This window comes from Bos indicus, chromosome 9 (genome assembly GCF_029378745.1).
Source record: "Bos indicus isolate NIAB-ARS_2022 breed Sahiwal x Tharparkar chromosome 9, NIAB-ARS_B.indTharparkar_mat_pri_1.0, whole genome shotgun sequence".
Classification (NCBI taxonomy): Eukaryota; Metazoa; Chordata; class Mammalia; order Artiodactyla; family Bovidae; genus Bos; species Bos indicus.
The window spans coordinates 81,078,757-81,103,443 of NC_091768.1; the positions used below are offsets into that span (position 1 = coordinate 81,078,757).

General features: G+C 36.8%; 1 protein-coding gene across 3 annotated transcripts in view; it reads left to right on the forward strand.

Moving 5' to 3' along the window:
- Nucleotides 1-23,971, forward strand: part of PEX3 (peroxisomal biogenesis factor 3) — a 37,313-nt gene extending 13,342 nt beyond the window's left edge. Inside the window, exons 4-12 of one of the 3 annotated variants that reach the window (XM_070796292.1) lie at nucleotides 7,097-7,140; nucleotides 8,535-8,659; nucleotides 8,930-8,996; nucleotides 9,104-9,158; nucleotides 9,707-9,875; nucleotides 11,538-11,608; nucleotides 13,636-13,758; nucleotides 15,577-15,673; nucleotides 20,333-23,971. In XM_070796292.1, the coding sequence (XP_070652393.1) occupies nucleotides 7,097-7,140; nucleotides 8,535-8,659; nucleotides 8,930-8,996; nucleotides 9,104-9,158; nucleotides 9,707-9,875; nucleotides 11,538-11,608; nucleotides 13,636-13,758; nucleotides 15,577-15,673; nucleotides 20,333-20,356 (775 nt within the window). In that variant the 3' untranslated portion in view covers nucleotides 20,357-23,971. Of the gene's footprint in view, nucleotides 1-7,096; nucleotides 7,141-8,534; nucleotides 8,660-8,929; nucleotides 8,997-9,103; nucleotides 9,159-9,706; nucleotides 9,876-11,537; nucleotides 11,609-13,635; nucleotides 13,759-15,576; nucleotides 15,674-18,385; nucleotides 20,049-20,332 lie in introns of those variants that run through there. The other 2 variants (XM_070796291.1, XM_019967526.2) reach the window with 2 other exon arrangements.
- The last annotated feature ends 716 nt before the right edge of the window (nucleotides 23,972-24,687 follow it).

A 24,687-nucleotide genomic window follows, 5' to 3' on the forward strand; every position in this document is an offset into this window, starting at 1 on the left:
TAGATAAAGCATGTGAACGTACATTTTAAATAAATAAGGCATATGAACTTACATTTTATATGATTAATAAGATGAAGTACAAATAAAACATGAACGTATGATAATGATTTATCATACCATGACAGTGTACCTTTCACATAGAGGCCCTTATACATGGAGCATAATATGTTTTTGTTTAGTTGCTAAGTTGTATCTGATTCTTTTGCAACCACATGACTGTAGTCCACCAGGCTCCCCTGTCTATGGGACTTCCTGGGCAAGAATACTGGAGTGGGTTGCCATTTCCTTCTCCATGAATCTTCCCAATCCAGGGATCAAACCTACGTCTCCTGCATTGGCAGGCAGATTACCACTGAGCCACCTGGGAAGCCCGTAGTATGTATTGAAATACTGTAATTTAGTGTGATGCTCTGTTAATTTAAAAAGATTTCCAGAAGGAAATGCTTCTTCCTTTAATGGACAAGAAGAGAGTAGGGGTAAGGAGTGGGGAAAGGTTTCACTTGAATGTATTTTAATAATTGGGCCCTTAGCAAAAAATATTCACCTGCCTTGTAACCATCCTCCAGTAGGCAGGGGATAGAAGGTGCTCTTTCTGGAGTGTCTGTCTGTTCCAGGCCCGGTGCTGGATACATTTGGGTGAAAGTGAAGTTGCTCAGTCGTGTCCGACTCTTTGCGACCCCGTGGACTGTAGCCCACCAGGCTCCTCCATCCATGGGATTCTCCAGGCAAGAATACTGGAGTGGGTTGCCATTTCCTTCTCCAGGGGATCTTCCCGACCCAGGGATTGAACCCAGGTCTCCTGCATTGCAGGCAGACGCTTTAACCTCTGAGCCACCAGGGAAGCCCTCCCAGTTAATTTCCACAATATCTTTGTGAGGCAGATAGTATCTATCATCTGCACTTTGCAAATAGGAATTTAGTGTTCAGGAAGATGACACAGCAAGCTGGAAAGTTCCTTTGAAAACATTTTCTATAATCAAGTCATACCTTCCAAAATAACAATGGATTTGTGTACTCGGGTACACAAATGGAATTGTATACAATAGATTTGTGTAGTGTTTTTGGAGAGTGTAAATTGTAATTTTTTAATTGGAAAACATACACAGCTTTGAATGCATTTAAGGCAAATTGTGTCACAAGCAGTTTTTAAAGGGTTAAAACAAAGTTTAAAAATCAAGTAACAATAAAAGAAAATGTATCCCCCCCAAAAAAGTGTGAGTACCTGGATAATACACCCATTTTGCAATAGTGCAACTAAGTACATATTATTGACTGTCCATAGTCCACGCAGAGTTACAACTCTACTTATCAAGATCTTGCTGACAGTTCCTAGAGATAACTATTTTAGAAAAGGTAGAACCTGGACGTTCTCTCCTTCAACCAATTGATCAGATTTTTAAATCTGATTAAAGTATAATGCTAACAATACAAATTTTTTCCCTAACTTCGTGATTCTTAGAGATTGACACACTTTTATTACTTATGGATGTAGGGTTTAATTTATAAATTAGTTCATATAACTATATAAAGAAGAAGCATACAAGCAGATTGCTCCCAGTAAAATAAATACTTAATTACCTGTATGCACATAAGGAAGAGATACAAAAATAGGCTTTAATTGCCTTAAATTTTAGTCTTGTTGGGAAGACAAGACAAATGAAATAAGTGAATACACTTTATTAAAAGCAGCATATCAGTAGCAACAAACACAATAAGTGTAGCAACAAACACAGTGGCATTCTTTCTTGGTGATTAAACATAGGATTCAAGATAATTAAGATAAAGTCTCTGTCCCTTTAAGACCTTGTCATCCAAAGGAGGAATTAGATGAAATAAATTGTCATAATTCAAGACATTGAATTATGGTTAGTCTGTGTTAAAAAGTAAAAGCAAAATGTGGGAAGAAAATGTGAGAGGCTAGAGAGCAAAGGGATTAATTTTGATGGGTAAAACCTGGGCAGCTTTAAAGAAAAGGCATGAGCCCTCTTTTCTTTACACAGAGAGGAGAATTCTTGGAAGGATAAGATGGACAACAGTTCTCCTCATTCCCTGTTTCCTCTTTAAATATTTTCGTGTTATTTTTTCTTACCTTTCTTTTGATTTGAAATTGTTATATGCAGTTGGGGGCAATGAAGTTTCAGTGGCAAAGAATCTTAAACATACTTCATCACAAGAGAGGCAGAACACTTAGGATTAGTTTAATTCTTAATTTGGTAATATATTTTTGTAACATTAAAGAGCCTGGTCATATTTAACTTGGAGTTGATTTCCATTAGACAAATCATTTGATAGGAATCTTGGCATAGAAAGTACCCTTTACATAGGTTTGGAATTAGAATCTTTTAAAAAGATAAAGTGAATTTTTTTCTCATTTTTTGTAAACACATACATTAAAAATGATCACCACAATCAAGCTAATTAATATATCCATCACTTCACATAGTTACCATTTTTTTAACGTGTGGTAACAACACCTAAGATCTATTCTCAGGAAATTCCAAGTATACAGAAGCATTATTAACTGTATTCAGCATACTGTACATTAGGTCTCATCTCAATTAAATCTTCCTGGGTAGTTCAAATGGAATATGGGAGACCTGAGTTCAGTCCTTGGGTCAGGAAGATCCCCTGGAGAAGGGCATGGCAACCCACTCCAGTGTTCTCGCCTGGAGAATTCCACGGATAGAGAAGCCTGCTGGGCTCCAGTCCATGCGGTCGCCCAGAGTCGGACACAACTGAGCGACTACCAATTTCACTTTCACCTAAATCTACTTTTAAGTCTGTTAGCAGTGAATGTCAAAATGAAGAAATGTCCTGTATGGCTATAATTCTGTCCTGTCCCACCAAAATTATGCCAGCTAAGTACAGCTTCAAGACAGATAACCTTAATTTGCCTTTCCATCAGTCAGTCAGTCAGTTCAGTCACTCAGTCGTGTCCAACTCTTTGTGACCCCATGAATCACAGCACGCCAGGCCTCCCTGTCCATCACCAACTCCTGGAGTTCATCCAGACTCGAGTCCATCCAGTCAGTGATGCCATCCAGCCATCTCATCCTCTGTTGTCCCCTTCTCCTCCTGCCCCCAATCCCTCTCAGCATCAGAGTCTTTTCCAATGAGTCAACTCTTTGCATGAGGTGGCCAAAGTACTGGAGTTTCAGCTTTAGCATCATTCCTTCCAAAGAAATCCCAGGGCTGATCTCCTTCAGAATGGACTGGTTGGATCTCCTTGCAGTCCAAGGGACTCTCAAGAGTCTTCTCCAACATCACATTTCAAAAGCATCCATTCTTCGGCGCTCAGCCTTCTTCACAGTCCAACTCTCACATCCATACATGACCACAGGAAAAACCATAGCCTTGACTAGCCAGACCTTTGTTGGCAAAGTAATGTCTGCTTTTGAATATGCTATCTAGGTTGGACATAACTTTCCTTCCAAGGAGTAAGCGTCTTTTAATTTCATGGCTGCAGTCACCATCTGCAGTGATTTTGGAGCCCAGAAAAATAAAGTCTGACACTGTTTCCACTGTTTCCCCATCCATTTCCCATGAAGTGATGGGACCGGATGCCATGATCTTTGTTTTCTGAATATTGAGCTTTAAGCCAACTTTTTTACTCTCCACTTTCACTTTCATCAAGAGGCTTTTGAGTTCCTCTTCACTTTCTGCTATAAGGGTGGTGTCATCTGCATATCTGAGGTTATTGATGTTTCTCCCGGCAATCTTGATTCCAGCTTGTGCTTCTTCCAGCCCAGCGTTTCTCATGATGTACCCTGTATATAAGTTAAATAAGCAGGGTGACAATATACAGCCTTGATGTACTCCTTTTCCTATTTGGAACCAGTCTGTTGTTCCATGTCCAGTTCTAACTGTTGCTTCCTGACCTGCATACAGATTTCTCAAGAGGCAGGTTAGGTGGTCTGGTATTCCCATCTCCTGAAGAATTTTCCACAGTTTATTGTGATCCACACAGTCAAAGGCTTTGGCATAGTCAATAAAGCAGAAATAGATGTTTTTCTGGAACTCTCTTGCTTTTTCCATGATCCAGTGGATGTTGGCAATTTGGTCTCTGGTTCCTCTGCCTTTTCTAAAACCAGCTTGAACATCAGGAAGTTCACAGTTCACGTATTGCTGAAGCCTGGCTTGGAGAATTTTGAGCATTACTTTACTAGCGTGTGAGATGAGTGCAATTGTGCGGTAGTTTGAGCATTCTTTGGGATTGCGTTTCTTTGGGGTTGGAATGAAAACTGACCATTTCCAGTCCTGTGGCCACTGCTGAGTTTTCCAAATTTGCTGGTATATTGAGTGCAGTACTTTCAAAACAGCATCATCTTTCAGGATTTGAAATAGCTCAACTGGAATTCCATCACCTCCGCTAGCTTTGTTCGTAGTGATGCTTTCTAAGGCCCACTTGACTTCACATTCCAGGATGTCTGGCTCTAGGTGAGTGATCACACCATCGTGATTATCTTGGTTGTGAAGATCTTTTTTGTACAGTTCTTTTGTGTATTCTTGCCACCTCTTCTTGATATCTTCTAGATCTGATAGATAGAGTGCCTGATGAACTATGGAATGAGGTTCGTGACATTGTACAGGAGACAGGGATCAAGACCATCCCCATGGAAAAGAAATGCAAAAAAGCAAAATGGCTGTCTGGGGAGGCCTTACAAATAGCTGTGAAAAGAAGAGAAGCGAAAAGCAAAGGAGCAAAGGAAAGATATAAGCATCTGAATGCAGAGTTTCAAAGAATAGCAAGAAGAGATAAGAAAGCCTTCCTCAGCAATCAGTGCAAAGAAATAGAGGAAAACAACAGAATGGGAAAGACTAGAGATCTCTTTCATGCCTTTCCATAGCCAGCTGCTATTGAGTACTTCCTGTATTAAAATTTTGGAACTACTATTTTCTTATTTCATTTAGAATTTCGGTAAGAATCACTTTGAGATTTATCTTAGGCAACATTCAAGAGATGTGATTTAACTGCATTAAAATACCTAATCCCTGAATTATGGTTGATACCCAGTTTAATATGGGACTAAAATATGGTATTCCACAACAAGGCTTGAGCAGTAGCTAAGGCTGCAGTAGGGCCCTGGTAGGATTTTCTCCATGTAGTTGTCAAACTTGTGCCATCTAGTAAAAGGTTACCTGAAGCTCTGCAGTCCCTCCAGTGGCAAAGAAAGATAAGAAACTAGTAATATCCCACAGTGGTAATGGTAGTTCAACTTCTTATTGAAATGTAAATTTATGTCTGATAATAATAATAAAGAATATGGGATTGTGTTTTTGTCATTTTTTAATTTCATTTTTCTTGTAATTTATTTTTATTGTATTTTACAAAAGTGTTCATCTGTGACGGATTGGAAATATGCAAACAAAAAAACTGGTTCTACCACGAAGGTGATTTGAACAGCAGTGAACTCCATCCGCATAGTACATTGGAGTACTATGCTGTGGTTTAAAAAAAAAAAACGATGGCTGTTATCTAATACTATTATGGAATGATGTCCAGGCTATATTGTTGCAAGTTTTAAAAAGTTAAAGTAAAGATGTATATAGTATGCTACCATTTGTCTAAAGGGGCAGGTATGAATATATATATATATATATATTTGCCTATATAAAGAAAAACAATACAAAGTTAAAGGATATTTTTAATAGTTGCCTATGAAGAAGGAAACAAAAGTGAACAGAAACAGACTTCTTTGAATATCCTGTGTTGTAAAGTCATCGGGGAATATAAATACAAATATTTATAAATATGTAAATATTTTACATATTTATAACTATGTTTAGTGTTTGAAAGCAATGTCTAAAGTGATAGTAAATTAAATGAAATAACCTAAATGTGCATCTAGTTGGTGCCGTAAGCACAAAAACAGAAACTGTGCTGTGCCTGCGTGCTTAGTCACGTCCAGCTCCTTGTGATCCTGCCAGGCTCCTCTGTCCATGGGGTTTTCCGGGCAAGAATACTGGAGCGGATTGCTATTTCCTTCACCAGGGGATCTTTCCGATCCAGGGATCAAACCCATGTCTCCTGTGTCTCCTGTATTGCAGGCAGATTCTTTACCCACTGAGTCATCAGGGAAGCCCAACAGAAACTATGCCAAGTGACTTTAAAACAGAAATTTGACTGTGTATTTTTAGTGGGATATATACTCTTAGAGCATACAGAATTGAAAAAACAAAAACCTTAAACTCTTTTTTCAGTATTGCTATTCTGAGACTGTTGTCCACAGAGTGAGGGATGAAGCAAATTGTAATTATATTGGTTTCACTGATTTCTAGTGCAGGCAGAAAGAAATACAGATATAAGATTAATGAGATTGTTAAAAAAAAGTGATCCTAATTTTGAATTAGAAGTATAAATATGAATTCATGATGTACTTTATCTCTTTAATATATGTACAACAAATAAATACACACATATAGTGTACTAGCTGAGTTTTCTGAACCAGGACTCTCAGAGAAATGGATGATTTCAGGCTTGCAGCAAAAATTGAACAAAATGAACCCAGACACCTTTTGTGTCCGAAAGCAAGGAAGCTGTCAAAGACTAAAGGGTTCATTTCAGAAGAACTTAGGAAGTAACCTGGATAGCCCCACAATGGTCCAAGACAGGCAGTTTGAAAATCAATAAGGGTAACAACTACAGTGGGTAGAAACACATTAAATATACATTTAAATGCCTGTGTTTGTAATGATATTTAAAAAAAAATACTTACCATTGAAGGATTATAGACCTACTTCATTATTTGTAAAATAGTAAATAAGGGAAAGATAAATATTACTCCTGTTTTCCTGTATGATTTTATAGTACACATATGCATATGCTCAGAAGGAGGAGAAAGACTGGAAGGACACACACAGGTAATGGTGATGGTGGTCGTCTAGTCGCTAAGTCCTGTCTCTGACTTTTATGAAAATGGGTGTTACCATCAGTTACTGAAATTATAGTCATTTTCTAGTATAGCTTATGGGCTTTGTTTGTACACTTACAGTTATCTTGTGATAAAATATAATTAAATATTGAACTGCAAAGTTCAAAGTTTTCTATTAAATTATCTAGATTATTATTTTCATATTTTCTGATATTTTTCTTTAGGCCTTCAAACAAGCTAGAAATATGGGAGGATCTGAAGATAATAAGTAAGCCTACATATTTCAAGGCATAACCTTAAAATATTTTTAATGGGAAATTGTTGTATTCTATTATGTGGGTGACTCTTTTTTACCTACCACATGGAGTTGTCATCAGGATTAAATAATTCTCATGAAGCAAGTAGATTGATGTCTACTGGTCATAGAAACTACTTAGTAATATTAGTGGTGGTGGTGGTATTATTGTTATAATAATACATAAACCTATCCTAGACTACATATGTGTATATTAGGTACTGATAGCTACAATAAAAGAAGTTTTTACTCCAACCTAAATAGTAATTTTACTTTGATATTGTATGCAAACTTTGATTAGTGATAAAAATTTCAAACAAAAAGCTTCCCTAGGACAGATAGATATATATATCTCCATGTCTCAGAACTTCATACTCATCATTCTTGTGTTTTCCTAACTGAATCATGCTTGTTGTTTAGTCACTAAGTCATGTCTGACTCTTTGCAACCCCATGGACTATACCTTCCCAGGCTCCTCTGTCCATGGAATTTCCCAGGCAAGAATGCTGGAGTGGGTTGCCATTTCCTTCTCCAGGGGATCTTCCCAACCGAGGGATTGAACCCGTGTCTGCTGCTTAGCAGGTGGATTCTTTACCGCTGAGCCACCAGGGAAGCCCAAATCATGCTTAAGCTTTGCCTGTTTGGAAATGAAATAAACCTGTGTAGTACCCTATATTTCCTTTCAAACTATTGTACTTTCTCATCTCCCTTGTGTAATACGAAAGCTTTCTATATTCTCTGTATTTTCTTCTGCACTCCCATTCACTCTCTGACACACTTGGAGCCTGGTTTCCACTCCTGTATCTCCATCCAAGCAGATATCACAAGATCAGTAGTGTTGCTAAATCCACTGGACATTTTCCTCCTCTCAGCAAGAGTCAACACCTTTCCCTTACCTCTGTTTTGAACAGTCTGTCCTAAGCACCTGTGAAGACTGGTCTCTGTCTTTCTGTACCTTCCTCCATCCCTGTATGAGCTTATCCTTTGTCCTCTTTTACCTGCCAGTGACGGCTGGAGCTCTTCATGCTCAACCCTCTTCTCTGATTCTGAACGAGCTCCCTGGACAGCTCGGAGTTCTGAGGCTACACTGAGTGCTTCCCAGTCCTTTAACCCTTCACTGAACATATTGGTTATTATCTTTATTGATTACTGTTTCAATTAAGAGATCATTCCTAACTGACAATAAATATTTTGTAAGCAGATAAACTATGAAATATTTTGAATTGATACATTTTTGTACTTGAAATAATTATAAATGTATATTTTAAGTTGTCTTATGAAAAAATAACATAGGGATGGTTTGTGATTTTACACATTTGTTTGTGTTTTAATAATTAGTACCAAGAGGTTTTCTTTTCTCTGCAAAGGTTTCACAAGAAGTATCGTAGCTGTGTACAGTACTTGCATGCTGGTGGTTCTTTTGCGAGTCCAGTTAAACATAATCGGTGGATATATTTATTTGGATAATGCAGCAGTTGGCAAAAATGGCACCGTAAGTTTAATAGACTTAAATTGATACTGCCTTATCTTTCAAGAGATTCAAAATTTAACCAAATATTATCATGATAATTTATATAGAATAATTATATTTCATGTGATTATAAACTGTAACCATTATTTTTCTTCACATTTTGAAACTAGACTTTTTGTTATGTTGAAGACTAGTATTTCCTATTGTTCTAGGTCCTAGAATCTCAGCTTAAGTTATAATGAAAACATTATTTATTAATAATATTGAGTACCTTATGTCTATTTTGTACAGACAGTTCTTGCTCCCCCAGATGTCCAACAGCAATATTTATCAAGTATTCAGCACCTCCTTGGAGATGGTAAGATTCTTATTTATGACCTGTAAACTAATTCTAATTCATTCATTTGTATTATTGAGGAATTGAAAATGTAAACAAGGCTTTTACATTTATTTTTCTTTTTATAGGCCTGACAGAATTGATCACTGTCATTAAACAAGCTGTGCAGAAGATTTTAGGAAGGTAAGACATTTTGCTTTGGCTTTTCCTAACTTCCTGATTCTGATGAATAAAAGAAAAATTAACATAGTTCTAATGAAGCTAGTGACTTGACAAACGGTGGTCTGCAAAACTCTTTTAACCTAATACAGACACAGCCCTGGGGTATTACATTGTGGAATCTGTTTTCTTCATCAGTATCAACCTTTTGACTAAGGGGAAAGCTTTAATGTTTCATTGTGTATTGATTGATTTCAAAACAAACCAAAAAATATTTGGGTCATGAGAAAAAAGACCTGCTTTTAAAAATCTGCCTCTGAGGCTTTTAACTCCTGTTCATACAGGCAGTGTCTTTAATCACGGTGGGAATTTTCTTGTGAAATCTGCAACAAGATTTCTCTTGGCCCCAAACCAGTGGCTGATTTCTTAATCTACTCTAATGATTTCATAGTCAGCAGTTTCAGGTTTGACTGGATGAAACAGGATCTCTGGTAGTAACCTGTTAGGAAAAGAGTATTAATAGGACGTGTTGTATAGTTTCACTTATCCCAGTTTCCTTTCTCTTTTTCTAGTGTTTCTCTTAAACATTCTTTGTCCCTTTTGGACTTGGAGCAAAAACTGAAAGAAATCAGAGATCTCGTTGAGCAGCATAAATCATCTTCTTGGATTAATAATGATGGATCCAAATCTTTATTATGCCATTATATGATGCCAGATGAAGAAACTCCATTAGCAGTTCAGGTGCTTAATTCAAAACTATTTAAGCAAACCAGTTACTCTGTTTTTAATGTTTTTTAATTATGTCTTAAAATTTATATTTCTGAGTCTCTTGAAAGGTAAGTGATTGAAAGACATATATTTCAATAATTTAAATAAAACCTCACTAATTTAGAAAACAAACTATAAATGTGATTGATTTCTAGTTAGAAAGCATTTTAGATATTCCACAAGATTTTATTGAATATTAGTTATGTGACAGTATGATGTATGATTGGGATATAAAATGAATAAGCATGTTCAGTAAACCTGGGGAATTCAGAAGACAAATTCAGTTCCAGTGGCTAACGCATATTTGTATGAGATCAAGTAACAGAAGATAAAGCTGGTAGTTGGGGACAGTATCATAAAGAGCTTTGTATGCCAAGATAAAGGGTCTAAACTTCAGTTCTAGACAAAGGTGAATTTTGATCAGGTCAGTACCACAATCATGTTTGCTTTTTAAGATAAATCAGTGATGACAGTATCAGAGTGCACTGAAGGAGGTTGTAGTCATCCAGTTGGGAAACAAAGAAGGCCAGTTCTAACAGTTAGCAGCCATGGTGTTACCAGTTCTAACAGGTATCAGCCACACTATACCCTGGTGTGTCCCAGACAGTTGTGATCTAAATTACTCATTGATTAAGAATAATAAAAATACCAAGGATGTTCTTGCCTAGAGAATCCCGGGGACGGGGAAGCCTGGTGGCTGCCGTCTGTGGGGTCGCACAGAGTCGGACACGACTGAAGCGACATAGCAGCAGCAGCACAGGTTATAGGCCTCTTTTAAAGTAATTGCTGCTTATTAACATGTAAGCAGATTGCATCCATTCTTTGCAGTTGAGAGAAGGATCTTTCTCACTTAACAACTGAAGAAGCCTTAGACTAAAGAGGCCCTTTGCCATACCTCAGCCTAAAGGCCCTGTTAGAACCAAGATTGCCCTGTTTTTCATTGCCTGCCTTCCGCTCCCCTGGAGGCTCCAGAGATAGATTGTAATCCATTTAAGAGAACCTCATGAACCCCTACAGGAGGGAAGCTAAACTGAGTGAACAGAACAGACCTGTCAGAATTAACAAGAGAAACAGGAGAAAACTCACTTAAAAATTAGAATCTTGAGGAGATGCAATAATAGTATTCTTAAAGCTTTCTGGAATGATAAAGCAATTTCCACATTTTAAAAGTCAACAGTGGACTTAAAAAAGAAAATAATTCAAAAGAACAGGTAATGAGAGGGATGACAGACCAAATCTTACCTGAATTGAATTTAAACCTACAACTTAGATTGGAAGAACACATGGAGCCTTAGACTAAACTAGATTGATGAGAAAAGACACATGCATATCCTAATAAAATGCCTTAACAATAATAGAAAAAAAAAATCTCTGGCCTCTGCAACCTGGAAGACTAATTTTTCTTTGTTAATATGTCCTTCAGATAAATAAAGATCTTATAAAGAGCCTATTGTGACTCAGTGTTTAAATGCTACTCATCTGTGCACATCAACCTGTATAGTTTCTTTGAGTTGAACATTTTTTTTATTGTTGATAGAACATAGACTTTTGAGATTTCCTGAACTCTTGAGTTTGTTTCATCATAACCCTGTGCTAATATTTGAAACCCTGAAGTGTAGCATTTTAATTTCACAGGCCTGCGGACTTTCTCCTAGAGATGTTACCACTATTAAACTACTCAATGAAACTAGAGACATGTTGGAAAGGTATGTACACTGCATGTAACAGGAACATGTGCTTCTATTTTAAATGTACTCATGACCATGTTATAGTTTTTCTTGAACAAATATTCAACATAATATTTTGTTAAAATTAAATTTTAAATATATTCCCCTGCTTTTAGTAGGATTTCCTACCTATACTCATGCTTGTCTTATTAGGGTAGGGAGGTAAGCAGAGATTTTTTTTCAAGATACCCAGGATTGCCCCTACCTGTTTTCCTAGCCTAGAGATTCTGATATACTAGTTAAGGGACTGGAAGATAGTTAGCATTTATATTTTGAGGAAAGCTTTAAACGGTGATTCTTATATGCCCAGTGTATTCTGGTATATGTTTAACAACTAGCCCTGTAAAGAAAAAAAAAAGAAAACTAAAATTGTAGCCACAGCAGTGCTGACTCTGCTGACTCCCAACCTGATGTCACTCAGTGCTGACTTGGGAAGAGGTGCTCTTGCCAGCCAGAGCTAGCCAGCTCTAGCTAGTCCTCAGGTATACACACATGTGCACACGTGCTGTGTATGCACACACATACTCAGTTATGAGAACTACTTCCCCTAACCCTTTCAGGTTCGACTCTAATGTTACTAAATCTTTGAGTGATAAAAATTCACATCTGCCTTCAATAGAGTATTAACTTTTAAAAATTACCCAGAAGAGAGCCAGAATGTTACAAATGGGAAAAGCCCCAGATTATGTATTAGAAGATGAGAGGAACTAGATTCAAGGTTGGCTCTGCTGTTTATCAGCTGGTCAACCTTGGTTGAGCCACTTACACTCTTTGAGGTAGTTTTATCATTGTGAAATCTTAGTGGTAATACCAGTTCATCTGCTTTATCTTAAGTGATTAAAGTATCCGTTGTTTTTTTTTAATTAAAGATAATTTAAGATCATTTTCTCTAGTTTTGTTTTCTGGGCAGATTATATCCTCCGTTTATAATATTTTTTCATGATCTTGAAGAAAATCAGCAAATTTTTAGGTTAATTCAGCTATTATCTGAATTCATCAAGTTCTAGTCCCTTGACTTTCTACAATATCAATCTCCACTTCTTTTCTTATTCAAATCACTTCATGAAACTCTAGAAGGTCATCAGTGTTCTTTTGTCAAATTCAGTCAGCCTGTAGTGTTCATCTTTCTTGACCTTTTCTTTGATAATTAACGCTGTTGATCAAGGTTTTCTTGAAATTCTTTCTCTTACGGCTGCCTTGACAGTCTCCCAATTTTTTCCCCAGTTCTCAGATCATTTCTTCTTAGGTTCCTTTATGCCTGTCTTTCCTTTAAATACTAATGTTTCCCAGGTATTTGTTCTTTTTTCATCCTCAACTGCCCCAAGCAATTTTATTTACTCCCATTACTTTACTGTTTATATGTTAATAATTACCAAATTTATAGCCCTAGCTCCCCACTGCCATGCATTGAATTGTGATTTCTACACATCAGAGACAGAACTAATCTGTTCAACTAGGCAGTTTCTAACTCTGATAGCATATATATTACTCTTCATATCAAAGAGTTTCTGTGAGGTAATAATGTAACAAAAAGAATTTGAACTTTAAGATCAGAAAGGCCTGGGTTCAAATTCTGCCTCCTATATTTACTAGTAACATACCTTAGGATAAATTTCTTCGTGCATCAAGTGTCCGGTTCCTCATCCGAACACATTAACAAAATATTCTGTCTCACTAGGATGATATGATAGACTTTCCTCGTTAAGAGTTTCCTCAAGAGAAGTAATGATTACTAATATTTATAAAAGTACATTTATGAAGTACCACATAATGTAAGAAAATCTAGCAAAATGAGCAAATATCCTCACTGCGTTGCGTTACATAATTAGCTCTCTTTTTATGCTTAACTTTTAAGATTGGCTCCTTGATATATTTTTATATTGTTTTAGTTTATAAAATTGTGACTAGAAATGGTGGTGGCTGTCAAAGGTAGCCACATTGTTACTAAATTTTTGCCCTTTTCCATTGAAAATCTAAAAAGTAATTTATCTTCTTGTTTTATGTAGTCCAGATTTTAGTACAGTTTTGAATACCTGTCTCAGCCGAGGATTCAGTAGACTGCTAGACAACATGGCTGAGTTCTTTCGACCTACTGAACAAGACCTGCAACATGGTAACTCCATAAATAGGTAAGAAGACATGTAAGAATGTTACCAGTCTAGTGACTATTCTGATAAAACAGTGCTTTTTGGTATGTATTTTTTGTTCCAGGTAACAAAAAAAAAATCTCAGAGACAAATGTGAATGTTTATTTTTTCAACAAATTAAACTCTGTTAAGCCAATGACTCCTTCATTAGGAGGAGCTCTTTCAGTATTCAGTATTTAAATGTTTATTTCTTTTAAAATTTTGCCATTATACAGTAGTACTTAACTTGTGAAACTACTTTTCCATAGGCCAGTTTCAATTACTGAGGCTTTTTTAATTTAACGCTTTAGAATACAAAACTGTGAAAATGTTATTTAAGTTTTAACGTTTTCTCTTACATTATTCCAGTACTATAAGCTATAATTGGCCTTCATAATTCAACCAGGCATTCTTGTTCTAGATTCCCATTTGATGAATTATCTCCTAGTTCTGTAGCCCTTTTTGTAGGATTAGGAATGTTTAGATAGTACAGATGATTTTAATCATAATTACTACACTCTGCCAAAAGATAGCTTATGGTTTTATTATAATCCCAGCATAAGCACCTTAAATCTATTAGGATTTACACTGTTTTGCAGTTTTTTTGTATTAAATTCAGAAAATAATAGGTACTAAATCAATGTTAACTGACTGTAGACTTATCTGTTAAAATGAGGGATAACAGTAACTGATATGCAGTATGTATGTGCAATGCCTGCTTTAATTCTCAGATACATAGAGCAAGAGTTTATTTGCCCAGTTCTCTGGGACCACTCTTTATTATACAAAAAGGAATAATTTGCAGTTAACATTTGAGGATTTGGAATGCTTAGGGTCATAAAGTTTATTTTCTGAAGCAATTTAAATGTCATCCTAAAATCTTTTAGCAATTCTTTAAATTCTCAAAAAAAATTCAGCCTCAGTAAGTTCTCTAAATTAAGGTGCTCCAGTCAACAAAATTTCACTACAATCTCTATCTACCAAAAGTATTAGTTATTTACTGAATAGTGATAAGAATTTTTATATAAAATAAATACTTGATCTTGTACACTAGAGAATTATAAAAATTATGTTGCAGTTGTATCAGCCATTTCAATCTTTTCTTAATTCCTGTAGTACTCATGATCACTCCTGTAGGACTCAAGGGTTTACTATACTTAACTATTTGACATTGCTAGTAATTAAGAGAAATACAGACCAAAACTGTGAGATAATCATTTTTAGCTATCAGATATATGAAGAGTAAAGAAATGCTTGATGTAGAAAGGAGTCATGATAGAGCAGGTATCCTCTCATACTGTTAGAGAAGCAGAGGGAATTTGGTAATATGCATTTTAAAGCTTAAAAGCATTCATACCCTTCAACTCAGTAATTTACTGTAAATACAAAGTTATTTATATTAAGGAAAATTAGACAAAAACTCAGTGCCCAACCATAGGGAGCTGATGATATAAGTTGTCACAGCTAGAGGATGGATTACTATATAGTAATTGAAAAATAGATACTTTGGAAGAACTTTTAATGAGATGGAAAGAATGATTATAGCATGTGAGTAAAAATGCAAAACTGTTGCTTGGGAGGTTATAGCTGGGTGTTAAAAACACTCAAAAACGATAGATATGTATAAAAAAATTACTGGAAGAAATTAACTATGATGTCAATTATAATTGTTATTTCTAGATGGTAAAATTATGTTTGGTCTTTATTTTCTTACTAAAATATTTCTGTAAGTACTTTTCAATGGCTATTTCTTTTATAATTAAACATTAAATTCCTATAAGATAATTTCAGAAAATAATTATTACTATGATGATTTTTCAGTCTTTCCAGTGTCAGCCTGCCTTTAGCTAAGATAATTCCCATAATAAATGGACAGATCCACTCCGTTTGCAGTGAAACACCTAGTCATTTTGTTCAGGTAAGAGGAGAGCTTGGGTTATTATTAAAAACAGACTGTACTTTTGGTTATGATCCTGTTTGTCTAACATAAAATTACATTTCTCTTCTATGATACTTGTTCAAAGAAACCAAAAACTTGAAGCCACATGTAGAGTATAGTAGAGTGCCCCATGAGAGTATAATATCATGGCACTTTTATGAGGCTAGGAATACCTTTCTCCATGTTATAGTACAACACGTGTTAGACAGACTGCATTTTAGTCCAGATATATTCTAGTGGTCAGTTGAATTTACAGTGTTAATATTTTGCATTAAGCTGTGCCTTGAGGCAAATCAGTGAACCAGTCCCTCAGATTTTGAGGAAAAATGAAACATTTTTATAGGAAAGTAAAGCATTTAAATAGTTAATAAGTATAACTGTTAATAGTGCACCAATAATCTGTTCATTAAAAGCTGCATCCTCAGTAGGTTATTTAAATTTTTCACTTGTCTCCCTATAAATCCATCTCCTTTCTTAGGAAAGCATTTTATAATAGAATACATTGAATAAGACTGATTTTACTAAAAGAACAGCTTTGAATCCAAACTTTTTTTCCAAGTTATTTGCAAACTTGGAAACTGTATAACCAGCAATAAATTACTCAAAATACACCTCAATTCCAAACTACTGCCATAATGTGCAGTGAGAAGAGAAAGACTCTAGGCCTAAGTGTAAAGATAGTATCTTCTCAGTAATATTTATCTCAAATTAGAGTATCTCTCGTTTTCTGCTTGAGAACATGAAGAGCCATGAGGCTATGGGTTGTAATTCTTCCTTTCTCTTGTATAGAGTCATTGGCTTGTCCTTCACATGTGACTTAATTTAAGTTTAATTTTAGCTCAAAATTTTTTGAACACTTAAGTTTTAAATATTTTTTCTTTTAATTTTTATGTGCATATTAGTGTAAGAAAAAAGATAGTTGTAACTTCTGGCATTTAAACCTTAACTTTACCTTTCTCCATTTTTATAAAAATCTCTGGCTTCATCAGTAAGCTGTTCATCTTGATGAGTAACATAATATATACACCAGGGCTTCCCTGATGGCTCAGATGGTAACGAATCTGCCTGCAGTGCAAGAGACAAGTTCAACCCCTGATTCAGGAAGATCCCCGGGAGAAGGGATAGGCTACCCACTCCAGTATTCTTTGGCTTCCTTGGTGACTTGCCTGGTAAAGAATCTGCCTGCAATGTTGCAGATCTGGGTTCAATCCTGGGTTGGGAAGATCCCCTGGAGGAAGGCATGGCTACCCACTCTAGTATTCTTGCCTGGAGAATTCCACAGACAGAGAAGGCTGGCAGGCCACAGTCCTTTGGATTGCAAAGAGTCAGACATGACTGAGTGACTAACACACACTTAAAACAACACCAGCTTTGGTGCTTAAGTAATTTACATACTATATTAAAGTCTATAATTGAGAATAAAAATAAAAGATACAAACATTACTGATACTAATGCTTAGTATTAATAAATTTTCTTAGTATCACTGGATGTAGTTGGTTTATATACTAGACCATTAATTGACAAGACTTCCACCAATTTTTTAAATTATGATTTCTGTGGGTTAAAGTACTATGTGGTATTCAGAGAATTTAACTATGAATTTGTAAGATGAAGACTTGCTAAGCTTAGTTGGATTTTCTGATGCTTAAGAGAGAACATCATGGATAGGTTCACTTCCTGTTTCTCTGCTGCTCACTGGGCATCATAAACCACATAATGGTTTCTGTTGCCATGGATCCTTTCACTCTCTGGGGAAGCCTATGGACACCTCAGAATAATGCCTATAAGTGTATATTGTAAAATATGTAGGTTTTAATAAAAACCAACTAAATACAGTTTCAAAATACTTTTTAAAATGACAGTTCATGTAACTTCCGCAACTTACCTAGCATATGATATAAAAATGTCTGAATTGTGCTAAAGGCCACCTCACAGGTTCCCCTGTCAGTTTGTTGCTTACATACACAGCTGAAAGAAATGCTAGATTTCAGTTAAAGGTTAAGGAAAAAAAGATGTAATTTTTTCTTTATCCACACTGAAAGTGAAAGTGAAGTCGCTCAGTCATGTCTGACTCTTTGTGACACCGTGGACTGTAGCACACCAGGCTCCTCCGTCCATGGGATTCTTCAGGCAAGAATACTGGAGTGGGTTGCCATTTCCTTCTCCAGGGGGTCTTCCCGACCCAGGGATTGACCCAGATCTCCCACATTGCGGGCAGACGCTTTAACCTCTGAGCCACCAGGGAAGTCACCATGAACAAATCCCGTGAGAATCCCTGTTCTCAGGTATATATGTGTGGTTGGTTATGTATGTGTGTGTATATTGTTGTAATCATTTATTCAGCAGATACTCATCCAGCATTTGACACACACACACAGAAAGACTATTTTGGATCTTCTTAGTGTGAGGGGGGAAAGTTGTAAGTTGTGGCATTTATACTTTATCTTTGTCCATTTTCATAAAAGTCTCTGCCTTCATCAGTAAGCGGTTCATCTTGACAAGCCACACTTGAATACTTATCATACCCACTGTCTCTCATACAAGAACTTAATAAATATCTCCAGGAATTTATTATAAAAGAAACTACTTTCATTAAATGGTTTTCTTTTTGACCTTAATGCCACAAAACTTTGAGCCAAATTTGTTGCTTGATTGCAGAAATGAATTCAGATTATCTGTTCTTTTTACAGACTGTAATATTTTATTCTCATCTTTGCTAGGATCTGTTAATGATGGAGCAAGTGAAAGATTTTGCTGCTAATGTGTACGAGGCTTTTAGTACTCCTCAACAACTGGAGAAATGATTTTTTTTTTTCCTTCAAGAATAGCTACAATGGAATTCAGTTACTTTTTTTAAAAAATGCACCAAATAAATCAACTATATATAGGGTAATGATTTGTTACCATAATGTCTAATAAAAATATATTCTTAAAGTCTTCATAACAAAATAGATTTATTTGGCATCTTAATATATTTTTTTAAAGCCATCAACAGACTGGTTTTTGTGGGCATATCTTGAGTGTATACAGTGCAAATATCAGAATTGTTAATAGTTTGTTACATCATGGATATTAGTTCCAAGTCAAATAATGTAAATACTTTATACTTTGACATTAATACTGAGGTAAAATCTGTTTGGGAAGTAGATATAAAGTTTGGAAAAAAATGCTGTTTAATCTTAAAGTTCACCAGACTGCAGTATACAGGAGAGAATCAGACTTTTCTCCAGTTAATCTTCAAAGGGATACTTTGTCTTAAATATACCTGGTTGAGAACTTTCTTTTTTAATAGAAATCAGTTAATTTAACAACTAGGATTAGGACTTCCCTGGTGGTCCGGTGGTTAAGGCTCCATGCTCCCCCTGCAGGATGCAGGGGTTTAATCCCTGTTCCCTAGCCGGGGAATCTAAGATCCTGCATGCCATGCTAAGTCACTTCAGTCGTGTCCAACCCTGTGCGACCCCATAGACAGCAGCCCACCAGGCTCCCCCGACCCTGGGATTCTCCAGGCAAGAACACTGGAGTGGGTTGCCATTTCCTTCTCCAATGCATGAAAGTGAAAAGTGAAAGTGAAGTCGCTCAGTCGTGTCCGACTCCTAGCGACCCCATGGACTGCAGCCCACCAGGCTCCTCCATCCATGGGATTTTCCAGGCAAGAATACTGGAGTGGGATGCCACTGCCTTCTCCGCCTGCATGCCATAGCACGGCCAGAAATAAGAAGGAACAACTATGATCAGCAATTTTTTTCTTTACTGTTGTTAACAATCCTTAGGAAACTACATACTGATTTAGAGGTGGACGTTGTGTTGATGCTGTTTACTCAGCTATTATTAACTACTGTACATAGTTTCACTTATTTGTATGTAAATAATTATAACTTACTTTGTATTGATTTTGAGCATAGTGAATCTTATTACAATAAAATATTTTAGTAAAATATGGTTTTATCGAGTTAATACTTAACAGCTATTATATGTCCCATAGCATTTTTGCTGTTTTTTGGAGATTACACTGGTTTTCAAGTTTCATTTTTCTAACAAGCAATCGATACTTAAACTTACTTGTTTAAAAAAATAACATTTCCTGCCAAACAGAAATAATTCATTGTTCTAGTATATATGTAGTTCTTTGTATGGGTAACTAGGACAGAAAGAAATGAATCATATCATCATTATATTAAATATATTTTCAGTAGCATCATTTATGTTGTTTTATGTTCTTTCAACATATAACATATAGCTAAACAGAAGAAGGTAGAAAATGAATTGTAATGTCTCTTCTAAGGCCAGGTTAGGCCTGAAGCCAACTGCTAGGGAATCTATGCCTAGAATATATTAAAAAAAAAAACAAAACAAAACAGACAAAAGCAGATGTCAAAGTAAAGAGAACACATACTTCTTTTCAAAATTTGTCAGAATATAATGATGTAATTTCAAATCCTAAAAGATGATGCTGTGAAAGTGCTACACTCAATATGCCAGCACATTTGGAAAATTCAGCAGTGGCCACAGGACTGGAAATGGTCAGTTTTCATTCCAATCCCAAAGAAAGGCAATGCCAAAGAATGCTCAAACTACTGCACAATTGCACTTATCTCACACACCAGTAAATTAATGCTCAAAATTCTCCAAGCCAGGCTTCAGCAATACGTGAACCGTGAACTTCCTGATGTTCAAGATGGTTTTAGAAAAGGCAGAGGAACCAGAGATCAAATTGCCAACATCTGCTGGATCATGGAAAAAGCAAGAGAGTTCCAGAAAAACATCTATTTCTGCTTTATTGACTATGCCAAAGCCTTTAACTGTGTGGATCAAAATAAACTGTGGAAAATTCTTCAAGAGATGGGAATACCAGACCACCTGACCTGCCTCTTGAGAAACCTGTATACAGGTCAGGAAGCAACAGTTAGAACTGGACATGGAATAACAGACTGGTTCCAAATAGGAAAAGGAGTACGTCAAGGCTGTATATTGTCACTTACATCATGAGAAACGCTGGGCTGGAGGAAGCACAAACTGGAATCAAGATTGCTGGGAGAAATATCAATAACTTCAGATATGCAGATGACACCACCCTTATGGCAGAAAGTGAAGAAGAACTAAAGAGCCTCTTGATGAATGTGAAAGAGGAGAGTGAAAAAGTTGGCTTAAAGCTCAACCTTCAGAAAACTACTATCATGGCATCCGGTCCCATCACTTCATGGCAAATAGATGGGAAAACAGTGGCTGACTTTATTTTTCTGGGCTCCAAAATCACTGTGGCTGGTGATTGCAGCCATGAAATTAAAAGACGCTTGCTCCTTGGAAGGAAAGTTATGACCAACCTAGATAGCATATTCAAAAGCAGAGACATTACTTTGCCAACAAAGATCTGTCTAGTCCAGGCTATGGTTTTTCCAGTAGTCATGTATTGATGTGAGCTGGACTATAAAGAAAGCTGAGCACCGAAGAATGGATGCTTTTGAACTATGGTGTTGGAGAAGACTCTTGAGAGTCCCCTGAACTGCAAGGAGATCCAACCAGTCCATCCTAAAGGAGATCAGTCCTGGGTGTTCATTGGAAAGACTGATGCTGAAACTGAAACTCCAGTACTTTGGCCACTGGATGCAGAGAGCTGACTCATTTGAAAAGACCCTGATGCTGGGAAAGATTGAGGGCCAGAGGAGAAAGGGACAACAGAGGGTGAGATGGTTGGATGGCATCTCCAACACAATGGACATGGGTTTGGGTGGACTCCGGGAGTTGGTGATGGACAGGGAGGCCTGGCGTGCTGCGGTTCATGGGGTCGCAAAGAGTCAGACACGACTGAGGGACTGAACTGAACTGAAAGTAGAGAGGAAAACACAAACTTCTTTTCAAAATTTGTCAGAATATAATGATGTAATAGGATGGCGGAAAACTGTATTTTGGAAAATGAGTGAATGTGTGTGTAATAGAGCATGCATCTCTTCCAGCAAAATTAACCCAGGATTTCATACAAGGAAATTTTGAGACTGAACAGGTGTGACTTTGTAAGGATAGATTGCTGATCATCAGAAAATTATCACCTGGAATCATCTGCATCTGTAGAGTTGTGGCAGTTGTAGAGATGACAAGGTAAAAAACCACATGTATTTGAAGCTAACTGGCCTTAGAGATTACAAATTTGTGTTCTAATTGAACAGTAGGAGCCCTTTTATCTGGACCCCTTAGTTGTTTGGTTAATCCAAAAAGTCTTTTAAAGCAGGATATCATTTTTAAAATAACACATATATTCTTAGATATTTTAACTTAAAGTACAAGTCATCTTTATTTGCCAGTTATTTAATGATGGATCCAGGTCCTTTCTGCCTTCTCATTGTAGGTATGCTTATAAGCGTTCTCTGACTTGTCTTATACAAATCATATGTGTTACGTTATATAGTTGTACACTGGTACGAATACCTGTGGATTTTTAGTACATTTATGGCCAGTCTTTTACAACTGTTTTACCAATAATTAACCAATACATTTAAATTGGGCATGGGGAAAGCAACACACTTTCATCTAGCTTTTCCAAAGTATTCAACTTGGTTTTCACAGAAACTACAACTCTTCACACTCATTTCATCTGCTTATGTAACATGATAAAAACATAAATTTATCATAAATTAGCAAAGATAATCAGTTTGGTGACTGTGTTAGTTTCCTAGAATTGCTGTAATAAATTACCACTAACTGTGTGGCTTAAAACTACAGAAATTGATTTTCTCACCATTCTGGTGCTTAGAAACCCAAAATTAAGGTGTCAGCAGGGCCATGTACCCTCTGCACTCCAAGGAAGAATCCTTCCAACCTTCCTTGACTCTTCTTGCTTCTGATGGCCCCACATATTCCTTGACTTTCAGCATCATAACTCCAGTCTCTGCCTATCTTCATGTGGCCATCTACATATTTGTGACCCCACATCCACTATGATCTTACCTCAGAACTCACCTTAATTCTTAATTGCATGTGCAAAAACACTGATTCTAAGTAAGATCACATTCTGAGCTTTTGAGTGAAAGTGAAGGTCACTTAGTCGTATCCAACTCTTTGTGACCCCATGGACTATACAGTCCATGGAATTCTCCAGGCTAGAATACTGGAGTGGGTAGCCTTTCACTTCTCCAGGGGATCTTCCCAACCCAGGGATTGAACTCAGGTCTCCCACATTGCAGGCAGATTCTTTACCAGATGAGCCACAGGGGAAGCCCAAGAAAACTGGAGTGGGCCACCTATCCCTTCTCCAGCAGATCTTCCCAAGCCAGGAGTCAAACCAGGGTCTCCTGCATTGCAGGTGGATTCTTTACCAACTAAGCTATCAGAGAAGCCTTCTGAGTAGTTTTTGAGAGCTTTTGAGTAGGTATGATTTATTGGGGAGTACTATTCAACCCACTGCAGTAACAAACTCAGCTAACTGGTGGTAAACATATCCTGTGACATGGGCTTTACTGGTGGTTCAAACGGTAAAGAATTGCCTGCAATGCAGGAGACCCAGGTTCAACCCCTGGGTCGGGAAGATCCCCTGGAGAAGGAATTGGCAACTCAGTCCAGTATTCTTACCTGGAGAATTCCATGGACAGAGGAGCCTGGTAAGTTACAGTTCATGGAATTGCAAAGAGTCAGACACAGCTAAGCCACTTTCACTTTTCACTTTCAAATTGATTGCAGCAAGTGGAAACCGAGGTGAAGCACGTGCCAGACAGAAGCCTGCTAACTGAAAGCCTGCATCTTGCCCAGGCGTCAGTTAGTATTTTTTTCCAAGAAAATGGAGAGCATTACTCTAGTGAGTTGGTTAAATGGAGATTACTTAAAACAATTATACTTTCTCCTTCAAACTTGTATAAATATGTTTGTTACTGTGTATATATAAAAATTCGATATGAACAATTGTTTGTTTGCAAGTTAGGAAGGTTTTTATCTGACCCAGTCTTTTACCTACAAAATAAAAAATGAACAGCAAGCAAAATATGTGTCTTGTTTTCTGTTGCCCTAATCCACATTTATTTGATTAGTCTGAATTTTTAAAGTAATTGTGTTGTTTCAATATGGCACTCATAAGAAAATAAGATAAAATCTTGTTAAACTGATATCAAGTCTAACAATCTAGTTTTGCTTGCCTTCAATATTTCTCTCAGTATTAAAGAAAAATCCATTGTTACTGAAATTTAAAACAAGTCAATTTTTTGCCTATATAATAACTCTGGGAAAAGAATCAGTTGTGGGGGATAAGAACTGTTGGCCGAGTGTATGCTCCTCGGTTCTGTCTCGTCACAACAAAGATTTGGAGTGATGGATATTAAAGCCCTCAGCGTGTCACAGCTCTCGGGTCTTGGATAGACCATGTTATACCTCTCAGGTCTCGAATGGACCATGTTATAGCTCTTAGACAAATCAGTGCTACAGCTCCATGTTACAGTTCTATTTTATTTAGATAATAGCAGGAAAATCCATCTTTGAGGCATGAGGGCATGTCGACCCAAAGACGTGAAGAGAAGCGCACCCCAGCATGCAGGATTGAGAGAGAGACCCCCAGCCCTTTGGCTCCTCTTTTTATATGTTTTTTTCTCCCCCAGGGCCTGCCCTATGCAAATTGAGCTAGCCAGGAGTGTTGTTTGTTCTACCTGAGGTCCTCACTCTGATCCTTGGACCTTCCTTTATTCTATTTTCACGGGCTTTTCTCTTTCTTGTCTTTTAGCCACCACCATTCTGGACTCCTGTTTCCTATTCTAACTACCTAATAGAACTATTGGCTTAAACTAAGTAATGAGAGATCTGATTTTTAATTAGCCTTACTATAATTCTTGCCCTTCATACCAATGATAATTCTAAGAATTTGATGGACTGTTTTAAAATCCTTGTTACAAGTCCCACTTACAGTATACTTCACATATAAGCAAGATATACGTTAAATTTGATGTCTCATTCTGTTCCATATATAATATATGGTTATTAGCAAAGCTTTTTAACAGCACCTCTGAATGCTGATCTG